Source organism: Brassica oleracea, chromosome C1, assembly GCF_000695525.1.
Source record: "Brassica oleracea var. oleracea cultivar TO1000 chromosome C1, BOL, whole genome shotgun sequence".
Classification (NCBI taxonomy): domain Eukaryota; kingdom Viridiplantae; phylum Streptophyta; class Magnoliopsida; order Brassicales; family Brassicaceae; genus Brassica; species Brassica oleracea.
The window spans coordinates 16,301,550-16,311,935 of NC_027748.1; the positions used below are offsets into that span (position 1 = coordinate 16,301,550).

At 36.7% G+C, this 10,386-nt stretch overlaps 3 protein-coding genes across 3 annotated transcripts; 1 reads left to right on the plus strand and 2 right to left on the minus strand.

Annotated features, from left to right (window-relative positions):
* The first annotated feature begins 404 nt into the window (after positions 1-404).
* Positions 405-2,013, plus strand: LOC106309080 (heat shock factor-binding protein 1). The gene is made up of 5 exons (XM_013746155.1): positions 405-527; positions 902-955; positions 1,068-1,091; positions 1,170-1,212; positions 1,631-2,013. The coding sequence occupies exons 1-5, from the start codon at positions 525-527 to the stop codon at positions 1,765-1,767; spliced, it is 261 nt and encodes an 86-aa protein (XP_013601609.1). The 5' UTR covers positions 405-524; the 3' UTR covers positions 1,768-2,013.
* Positions 2,014-2,630: 617 nt separating this feature from the next.
* LOC106294208 (uveal autoantigen with coiled-coil domains and ankyrin repeats) lies at positions 2,631-5,177 on the minus strand. The gene is made up of 7 exons (XM_013729791.1): positions 4,929-5,177; positions 3,651-3,689; positions 3,511-3,564; positions 3,358-3,411; positions 3,209-3,262; positions 3,046-3,117; positions 2,631-2,918 (listed from the first exon to the last, which is right to left on the minus strand). Exons 1-7 carry the CDS (start codon positions 4,986-4,988, stop codon positions 2,802-2,804), a joined length of 450 nt encoding a protein of 149 aa, XP_013585245.1. The 5' UTR covers positions 4,989-5,177; the 3' UTR covers positions 2,631-2,801.
* A 558-nt stretch (positions 5,178-5,735) lies between these two features.
* Positions 5,736-10,072, minus strand: LOC106309087 (endoplasmic reticulum metallopeptidase 1). Its single transcript, XM_013746160.1, has 13 exons — positions 9,959-10,072; positions 9,569-9,904; positions 9,254-9,492; positions 9,015-9,171; positions 8,819-8,896; positions 8,665-8,739; positions 8,471-8,590; positions 8,246-8,401; positions 7,644-8,166; positions 7,401-7,557; positions 6,872-6,981; positions 6,668-6,780; positions 5,736-6,592 (listed from the first exon to the last, which is right to left on the minus strand). Exons 2-13 carry the CDS (start codon positions 9,896-9,898, stop codon positions 5,921-5,923), a joined length of 2,730 nt encoding a protein of 909 aa, XP_013601614.1. The 5' UTR covers positions 9,899-9,904; positions 9,959-10,072; the 3' UTR covers positions 5,736-5,920.
* Positions 10,073-10,386: the final 314 nt, after the last annotated feature.

Consider the following 10,386-nt stretch of genomic DNA (forward strand, 5'->3'; position numbering starts at 1 on the left):
TTTGACAGGAAAACTCGATTTTGCGGTTTTTGCGGGAAAACTCGATTTTGCGGTTTTGGCGAGAAAACTTGATTTTGTGGTTTTGGTGAAAAAACTCAAATTAGGTTTTGACGGAAAAACACACAATTTTTGTTTTTTGACGGAAAATCTTTATTCTTAGTTGTGGAGCAAAAACTCGATTTTGTGATTTTGGGAGGAAAACTTTTGATTTTGATGCTCAACAAATTGGAGAAAAAAATCATATCATATCTTAATTTTTCTAGTTTTATCTTTAAAATTTAAAAACAAAAATAAATGAAATATTTTTTTCAATTAAATGAGCTAACCTGGTACCAGCTCTAACTATTGATTATAATAGGGTTAAAATAGGTTTGGGTTAAAATTGTGCTGGGTTTATAATATAAACAGTAGAGGGTTGGGGAGTTAACATCCCTAACAGTAATACACATCGCTCATCACCGTCGTCTCATCGCTTCCCTTCTCCATAGTCCTCCGTCGTCCGACCAGACAGAAAAACCCTTAAAATGGTACGTACGATGCGCGTTGCTTGATTTTGATCGAATTCATGTTTCCTATCACGAAAATTAGGCCCTTGTTCTTTAGATCTGTCGATTGAATTTCGGGATTAACTATCAATATTTTCGATTGGGTGGATTGATCATCGAGTTTAGAAACTGTTTGTTCTGGATTAAACGTAACATGAAAATACAAGATCTGATGAGATGATCCATCATAAGTTGAGTAGGAATGTTTTATGCATTGAGTTTCTTGTTGCCTGCAAGATACGCATAGTAGCTCATGCTCATCCTTCATCAGTTTCTCCATGTTCATAAAGCTTCATGATCCTCCTTTGCATGTAATAGATTGATTATATTCTTAAGAGAGCTTTTTCTCTCTCTAGGATGGGCATGATTCTGAGGATACTAAGCAGAGCACTGCTGATATGACTGCTTTTGTAAGTTTCCCATATATCCTTCTCTATACTTTTACTATTTATTATTCTGAATTTTTTAGACAATTTCACTTTCGTTTCGTCACTGTCTGAATCTTTCTATTCTTATACGCAGGTCCAAAATCTTCTGCAGCAGATGGTGGGTTTAAGACTGGAAATTACAGCTTTGATAAGTAGATTCTGATTAGAATTTTGGTATTTTTTTTGTGTGTTTCAGCAATCCAGGTTCCAGACAATGTCCGACTCCATCATCACAAAGAATATCCTTTTTTCATCATCAACTCTATATAGTTTTGCTTGGATTAAAAACATATTTGAAAATGTTTCCCTTTTAGAGCAGGAATGATGATTCTTGAATATAAGTTTTAAGTAATGGGAACTAACAATTATCTTAATGCCAACATAGTTGTCTGTCTTTTTTCTCTGATTAAAGTATATCTTGAGATTCTAAATGTCTATATTCTATAGATAGCACCACATGTTTTTATGGTAGAGTATCATGTTAAGCTGCTCTTATATACACATTACTTATTGTTCTCCATGCGTTATATATATCCGTGAATTGATTTAAGTTTGGAATCTGTGGGACCTCAAATCACTGTCATCAAGTTGTGTGTCTGTGATCTGTATCTTTTACATAAAATACGTGATCTCCTTGACTTTGATTGGTTAGCTCACTCGATGACATGGGAGGCAGAATCAATGAGCTGGAGCAAAGCATCAATGATCTAAGAGCCGAGATGGGAGTTGAAGGCACTCCTCCTCCTGCCTCCAAATCAGGCGATGAACCCAAAACACCCCCTAGTTCCACTTGAACACTAAGTGTCACATGATCTTCCTGCTTATGTATGCATCTGCAGAAACATTCTCAAGTTTGTTCAGGAGCAGTATTATTACTTTTAGATTTCAGTTTCAAAAGGCATGAACATGTTGTTGAGTTCATCAGATTGATTGATGGAGGATGTGGGTACATTACATTATTATGCACTTATGTTGACTTGCTTTCCATGTTGGTTTTGATGGATCTATACTCCGCTTGGTTATAGATTTATATTTCTATAGTCCGAATGTACAGCAATTACAACTTGTGTATACCCTAACAATCTATCATTATCGATTTTTATCAGTAGCAATCTGTGATGAGTTGTTTTATGCTTGTCTTGCGTTCCAAACTCTAAACCCATTTCTCGAGAATTTGGTCACAAAACTCCAAACCACTAGTTTCTACATAAAACTAACTCTAATTTATGTTTGCTCCAAATTATGACGAACTCGTATAACAAATGAAAGAATACACCAAACAAAAACGCGTAATAAATGAAGTAGTTGGTTTATATGCAACTATGTGGACAATTCTAATAATTGTAGTTTGCGTATTAAGTTAGCCATATATGGTTAGCTTTGATCATTGTTAAATGCTTCACCACAAATGATTTTAATGTAATCAATTGAAAAACAAACAATTAGTTGAAGTACTTGAAATGAATCAAAAGAAGGATTTCACGAGACTATTTGTAGACTCAAGTGTGATCGAGCCTACTACACTTGTAGATAGTTTCTCATTTTCTTAAAAATATTATTTAGGCTTCAAATACCCGGTCTACACCCTAGACCAAACCGCTTGCTTCATTGGTTAACGGAATTGTTGAAGAATATCTGTTGTCTGAGAGACTAATTATAACTCTTGCGAATGTCAAAGACAAAAGGAGACGTTTGGTTTTGAGATCATTACTAAAGTTGGTTGGGTTTGGGCATTGTAACTAAAACCGCAGTACTAGCATATTTAAAAGAGTAACGGTACAATCTCAACGTAGTAGTAGCCAGCCAAAAGAAGAAACATTTTCATGGTCTAATGATGCTCTGCTTCTTTAGCATTCTCATCAATCAACAGAGGTTCCACTTTCTCTTCTTTCGCCTCGCTTTTCTTATCCATTTGCCCTTCAGAATCTTTAGAGTTCTCTTGCAGCTGCAAGGAGAAACAAAAATGGTGAGAATCATGGAGGAGGATATTAAAAAGGCTGGTTTTTGTGCTGTGTTATATACCATTTTATCTACAAAAGATAGCGTAAGAAAAAAGAATTTAGGGTACTCACGCCTAAGCTTTTGAGGCTAGCAGAGACATCGTCTTGCTGCTGATTCAAGGTGGTTTTAAGATCTTTGAATTCCTGAAACAAACGCATAAAACATGCATCATGAAACAGAAACCAACCGGTAGGTAAGATATGTATGTGCCTGGGGCTAACTATAAATACATACCTCACGGAGCTGCTCAACTTCAAGATTAAGAGTCTTCTTCAGCCCAGAGAGCTCCTATTACATTTACAGCAGCGAGTAAATAAGAGTTTTTATATATATATTTTTCCGAGCAGAAACATTAAAATGTATAGAGAAGAGGAAGTACAGACCTCACGGTAGACTTGAACTTGGGTGTCAAGCTTACCTCTCCAACTTTGCAAGTCCTGTGAGAGATGTACGGTTGTCTTGGTTTAGAAAGAAGACAAGAGATGTCTGAAGAAGATGAGAGAGAGAGAAGATGGTGCTAAAAAAAAAAAAAAAACCTGCTTGAGATTTTGGATCCTGTTAAGCAACTCGGCCCTTGATTCGCTTAGTTCCTACAGAAGAATAAAAAAAACTCAAACATGGGGAAAGAGCTTGGCATGACTAAAAGGAGAAGATGGAAGCAAACACAGGTACGTACAGTGAGCTTGGAATCAACAGGATTGCTGTTTTCTTTCTTCTGCAGCAGAATAAGAAACAATCAAAAAGATCAACATCATATTTCACTTAAACATTCAACACTCAACACGCCTGGTATGTTTAATTGAGGTTGTTGATAACTCAAAGACACAATTGCAAAGAACATAACCACAAATCCATCAAAACTACCAAGAAAAATTCTCTGATTTAGAATAATTATGCAAAAAAAAAAACATAAAAAAAATCTGAAGAGATACACACGGATTAGGCAAGAAGCACCAAATTAAAAAAAAAATTGCTTTTGCAAGTGAATTGAAGCAGAATCTGAGATTGTAACTCTCATTTGTAAATAGAATCCCCTAGACTATATTTGCGAAGTGATTTTGCCACATGTCATGTCTACAATCAATTTCACAAAACAAATATGACATGACTAGTGAAATTGATGACATGGCTTCCGAAAAAATATGACATGAATAATTTTATTTAATGTTGATTTATATTTTTGGCAAACTTATTGGAATATGGTAATAATTCATATATTACATTTACTATTGATATTTCTTTTTAGTAAACTTTTTTTAAATATGGTAATAGCTCATACATTATCTATAAAATAAATATATTCATATATAAGATTTCAAATTTTGAAATATTATTACTTTTGTATAATTATACAATTTGTATTACCAAATCTTTAAAAAAATTCTACAATTTAAAAAAAAAAACAAATATCTAATCGTAAGATCATTAGTTTCTTATATATCTACAAATTTTATAAATATTGTTTAGGCTAAATTTTTGATAGTTATACAATTTTATATCATTTTTATTAGTTTTATACAAATTGATTTAATATATATCAAATATAAATTAAATATTAGTAAGAAAATAGTAAAATCTATAATATTTAATAAATTTTATTTTTAAATATAAGCTAGATTTAAAAAAATCTTTAGGAAAACACCTAGTTTTACATTAAATCTACTGTTGAAATCCTCAGTAACAACAATAAAGAATTGAAAAAATCGAAAAGAGCAGAAACGAACTTGACTCGAGAATTAAAAATTGGAGATCTAGGGAGTTTCAGACAAAACACACGGATCATCTAGTTCCGAAATGTCTCACAGTTAATCCCAAACCCTCAATAACTTAATTATTTAACTAATAATTATTTATCAACCACCAAATCCGACAAACTCTCAATCTCAGACCACCATGCGTCCCTTGAATCGACAAAATTAAAGCGATTAGAGAGCAAATGAGAGAGAGATATTACCGGAGACGATGCGGAGACAAGAGCCGAAGGAGATGTTGAATCGGTTGTTTGGTCCGCCATCACAAATGTATCTCTACGCCAAATTTCTCTGGTTGGGATTGATTGAAGAAATCAAATCGGTTGACGAGGAAGAAGAAAGAAGAAGATGTATTGTTAAACTATAAGAGAGAGATTGGTAAATTGAGAAGCAAACAACTCGAGACTATTTAGTGATGTCTGTTGGGAGCGGAGTCTCAATTTTCAAATATTAAAAAAATAATAATAATTAATAATACTCCGTAAGTAATAGCATCAACATTTTTCAAAAAAAGACTATTTTATATCTATGTGATTCTTTTTTCCCAATACGTCTCGAACTTTACTCTCATTTTAGAATATTTTTTATTTTCAAATATAGAAAATAAGAACACCACCGGTTACAAGGGAGTTTCTAATGGCGTAGATCCCATAAAAGTGATCGGTTTCAAAAGTCGTGAATGAAAAAACGATCGTGGTAGGTTTTCTGCACTGCTTATGGGTTCCACTGACACGTGACAGCCTGCGATTAGTTCACTTTTTAATTTTAATTTTTTTTTTTAAATCAGCCAAAACAAAAAAAAAAAAAAAAAAAAATTAGAAACCCGTTTCTCCGATAATGATGGTCTAAATATCCGTTTTTTTTGGTTGGCCACAATGTCAGTTCAGTCGAAACTGAAATGCTGTGGAATCCAGTAAAATGTTTGACTTTTACTCCATATCATATCCGCTGCTCTCATTTTTGTAACCATTTTAGTTTTTATATAAAATCTTAGGTCATCTTTTTACACATTATCAAAGATTAATGAAATTAGCTGAGTAAGTTTTGTTGTTTACATGCGTACTCTCTTCTTTCTACCCTTTCAACTTTATTCTCAAGAACTCAAAACTCGTGCTTTTTGATGTCACCAACAAGAAGAAAACAATGTATTGTATGTGTTACCAAGCAGAAACCGGCAAGTGATGAAGAGTGTGTCTTATGTAGTATAAGGAAGAGAAGCAAGAAAAGCGAGAGTAAAAGGAGACGTGGATTTTCCAAACTGTGAGCAATATGTTGGAAGTCTTTCGAGAACCCTTTGCACTTGTGGAGTGATACGATCAAAGTCAGTTCTCAGTTTCAACACAGGTCTCTGCATCTTCTTCTTCTCATCACCCTTCTTCTGGTAAAGTTTGAGAACAAACTTTGTAGGCGCCTTCTTCCCACCAGAGAACTGAATCTGATGCCATCCGTCTTCGCCGCTGCTCTTCTCCCCACGTCCTATCATCAACTCTTCATCCTCCTCCTCCTCGCCTACTTGCAGTGTAAAGTCTTCTACTACCTCCATATCAATCCCAAGAATCCACCGCGACGACCCTCCTGTCTCCATCGAAACCGCCATGATTCTTCTCTCGTCGTCTCCTCTCCTTTTCTCGTCGTTTACCACACGCAGAACTGGTACATCGCTCTTGTCCCATCCAACCTCGGCGTCCTTCTTGCTCACACAACTGTACTTAGCTTCAAAACTGACGAAATCTACCTTGTTCTCTCTCCCACAGCTGAACCCTTCCTTGATCTGCTCTGCTTCCACGTTCAGGTTTCCAGGAGTGTTTGAGAATAGAGAAATGAACGACGCTTGTTCTTCCCCGCTTGCATCCACAACATGTACTACCTATACATGTTTACAACCACATTAAAAGAATTAAACAACTTCCACTGAAACGAGAGAATCAATGGGACTACTTACATTTACGGCTCTCGCGGTGTCCTCGGTGAATGCAGGAAGAAAACCAGAAGCTACAAGAGCAAGAGAGAGGGCAGTGATGATGCATAGTGCAGTGACAATCGACCTTTTTGAACCTGGAGATCACAAGTTTGTCGTTAATGCTTAATCAAGTAAGAGTTTGTTAATTATAAGTGTCTAAAACAAAGTTTGGAGATGGAGGATTACCGGAGAGATGAATATAAGCCAGGAGGTATACCATAGTCAGACTTACGAAAGTAGCAATAACAACAGCAACCACAACATTGCCTAGCCATTCTGGAGTTCCACCTGGGTTCCTACACACCCAAAAACAACAGCTACATTATAAGGTTTGTTGAAGCTAAGAAGAAACAGACTCACAGAACCAATATTTATCATTACTTCTTTCATTAGTCGACCTTATTTACTAAGATTGACTATAAACTAATTACCTTTACATGGATTCATATTGGGAACATTTTCTTTCTTTCCCTAGGTTTAGGCAAGAGAATCTTAGCCAGTTTATGATACTAACATAAAGTGGATCTCTCTTCATTCCTCAAAGGAAGGAAGAACATGAAGAATCAATTTAGGCGAATCGATAACCAAAGGAAATCAAAAGCAGTTAAGGTATGTCTTTCCCTAATATCTCTCAAGCACACAATGATCAAAAAGACTCTTAATCTATCAGCCCTCTGATCAAGCATCTAACAGGATAGTGGCTATCAGTTTTTACCTGTCAAATCGAATGAGCATGCCGATCAATGTGCCAGCTAACCGGATAAAACCGCCAGCTGAAACCAAAAGTGGTACAGCCAAGCTGATAACGAGAGTTGCAAGTTTGAGGGGCTTTGGGAATCTGATTGGAGTTAAAGTCGCCTCAAGCAATCCATCTGCCCAACCATTACGTTTGAGCAAGTTAAGCTTAAGAAAATCCAAAGGGAAACACCTTTTTTAAGGGAAACACCATTAGGCTTACATGCAAATGCAGGAGGAACGAGCCAAACCAGAGCGAGGTAAGTTGATCCAAGTTTATAATAGGTTCCAAAGACCAGAAGAACAAACCACTGTATAAAACCAGCTTTAAACAGCCATCTCTCAGCCTCAAGCTTAGCCAAATTATCCCGTAATGTTGGTGAGAGTTCCATATTGTTCGAGTTTCGGTTTGATGGTTTCTTCCGAAGGAAACTAAAGGCCAGGTGCTGACCACTTATTGACCCCAAAACCGCAGGCGATACAAACAATCCAATCGTCATCAATGGGTATGAAGCATAAGGCACAGGTGATGAAGAGATCCAGGGCAGTATGAAGGCAACAGCTACCGAGAAAGCTACTGAGAATATCCATGCCAAGATAAAACTCAAACAGGACAGCATCACCGACACAAGAGCCGGATAACCACCCATGAGGCAAGACATAACCCATATAAGCATCGATTGCATGATCACTGAAACATACATCATTGTCGCAAAGTTTTGCCTGTATACAACCATATACTTCCCCTGAGAATTGACAATAATGAAAGACGTTAGTACATGGTATAATGAGAATTAAAAACAGAATAGTTAGTTGTGAAATCACCAGAATGTCAAAATAGATAGCTGCGTCCGAGCTCGATGTCTCGAGTGTTTTGTCCTTTGGGAGATCAGAAGATGAACCAACACGGAGGAGGAAAGCAAGCATGTTTTCACCAAGATGCTGGAGAGATCCTGGTTTTATCAGCTCTATCTTATCATTCTGCCACGCAAGCATATAAAATATTACACATCTAAAAACAGGATCAAAACAAAGAAGAAGATAAATTACCTTAGTGTGATAGACAGCAGTGTTATCTGCAAAAGCAAAGTCCAATCCTGAGAGACCAGCAACCTCCTTGTATACTTGAAAATCAGTCGCAGACTTTATGACTCCGGAAGTGAACAGATCCTGTCACAGTAAAGCAAAGACATATATATTTAACAGTGAAGAAAGGCAAGAAACAGGAGTTGAAAAGTAGATACCTGTCCCATGATCTGACCAGATGGATATTTTGCGGCCAAGGCAAAGTTTTCAATAGCCCACGGACTCGGACCAGCCTACACCCGGAGGATTTTTCCAATAAGATGAAGGCACAAACAATGGTGTGGAATGAGAGGTGTGTTCATAAGATAATACCTGAAAAATAGCGGACTTCCCACCCGCACCCATGGCCTCTAAATCAACAGCTAAACGTACTGTGGAACTCCATGGATGCTGCATCAGTCATTTACACAGTGTCAACCAGCAACCACAAAGTTTCAGGAATTAAGAGATCTAATCACATCAACTCCACCAAGTCAAAAGAACCAGGTCAGTGAGTGATCATACTTACCTGAGTAATGAAGCTATGAGCGCCATTAAGACCTTCTTCCTCTCCAGTATTGAACAAGAAGATAACAGAGTTCTTAAATCCATGAGCAGACTGTGAAACAGACCGAGCTAGCTCCAGCATTACAGCTACACACGAGCTACAATCTCCAGCCCCACCTCTTCATACATTTAACAAACCAAGTAAACAAACACATAATTCTAAAAGTCAATTGATAGGAGATGAAGCGACACAATACATACGTTGAGAAGACAGTATCAATGTGAGAGGAGACAAGGATAGCATTCTCTCCTGCTTCTGATTCATACTTGGGCATGATTCTCACTACAATGTGACTTATATCTGAATACACAAGCGACTTCCCTTTAAAAAGACCACCCACAAGCCGGTTCACACCGGATTTGGACTCGAAGAAGTCAACATTCACATCAACATCAAAGTGAGCAGTCTCTTTAACTTTCTCAACTTCCGCCAGCACATACTGCAAAAAGATAAAAAAGACTTTTAAAATACACAAATTACGAAACAAAAATGGCAACAAAGACAAACATAACAACCTCAAGGGCGTGGAGAAGAGCATCAGAAGAAACAGGATGGGGACCAAACTGAGTCAAAGCCGTGACGTGTTTCATAGCCTGAATCTCGGAGAAACCCCTTTTGCCAGCTTGTTTAGCGGTTAAGGGACGAGGTAGGTTCCCGTGCTGGTGGTTGTAAACAGCCCAGGACGAGTATATGATGAGAATCAACACTGAGAACCATGTTTTCCCCGACCTTCTAACATCAACCACCTTCTTATCAAGGACATCGTTGTTGTTATCGGTTTGTTGACTGGAAGATGATGGCTCTGACGCCGAATCTGAAGCCGCCTTGGGATGACGCTTCCTCATCGTGCTCTAGTCAAAACAGAGGAGGAATTAAAACCAAATCGTACCTGAACAACTTAGTACCTGAGTGAGTTGGTTCCTCGCGAGCTCTTGTGTCTTGTTGTCTTCCTTCCCCGACGGAATTAGACTCGGGAGAAGCACGAGACGATGTGATTTTTTTCCGAAAACAACAACAACAACAACAACAACAAATAAATCTCAATTAATGAAGATTATAAGGTTGACCGACCACCTATAATAAGTTTCAATCAATTAAATGTATAATTATATTTTTGACCAATCAAATATTTGCTCCACTGTAACAAGATACAGTAAATTAAAAATGCTAAGACTATGGTATTTTATAATTTATAAAGCTATTAATTTACAATTTTTTTTTTAGATATCTGTATTTTAGAAAATACTTTCTGTGAAGTAAAAAATTAAGAAGTTAATTTCACATCTTAAATAAATTCATTATATTATATTATTTAGGGTATATATCATAAGAG

What these genes read in the sequence shown, in the direction of transcription:
- LOC106309080 (XM_013746155.1), top strand. An exon ending in CTGCTGATATGACTGCTTTT is followed by an intron (nt 956 to 1,067) that starts GTAAGTTTCCCA and finishes TCTTATACGCAG; the next exon opens with GTCCAAAATCTTCTGCAGCA. An exon ending in AAAATCTTCTGCAGCAGATG is followed by an intron (nt 1,092 to 1,169) that starts GTGGGTTTAAGA and finishes TGTGTGTTTCAG; the next exon opens with CAATCCAGGTTCCAGACAAT.
- LOC106294208 (XM_013729791.1), bottom strand. Translation starts at nt 4,988, where the DNA reads ATGGCGGACCAAACAACCGATTCAACATCTCCTTCGGCTCTTGTCTCC. An exon ending in CTGTTGATTCCAAGCTCACT is followed by an intron (nt 3,565 to 3,650) that starts GTACGTACCTGT and finishes ATTCTTCTGTAG; the next exon opens with GAACTAAGCGAATCAAGGGC. An exon ending in AAGTTGAGCAGCTCCGTGAG is followed by an intron (nt 3,118 to 3,208) that starts GTATGTATTTAT and finishes CGTTTGTTTCAG; the next exon opens with GAATTCAAAGATCTTAAAAC.
- LOC106309087 (XM_013746160.1), bottom strand. Translation starts at nt 9,898, where the DNA reads ATGAGGAAGCGTCATCCCAAGGCGGCTTCAGATTCGGCGTCAGAGCCA. An exon ending in CTATCTATTTTGACATTCTG is followed by an intron (nt 8,167 to 8,245) that starts GTGATTTCACAA and finishes GTCAATTCTCAG; the next exon opens with GGGAAGTATATGGTTGTATA. An exon ending in CGTTCCTCCTGCATTTGCAT is followed by an intron (nt 7,558 to 7,643) that starts GTAAGCCTAATG and finishes ATGGTTGGGCAG; the next exon opens with ATGGATTGCTTGAGGCGACT.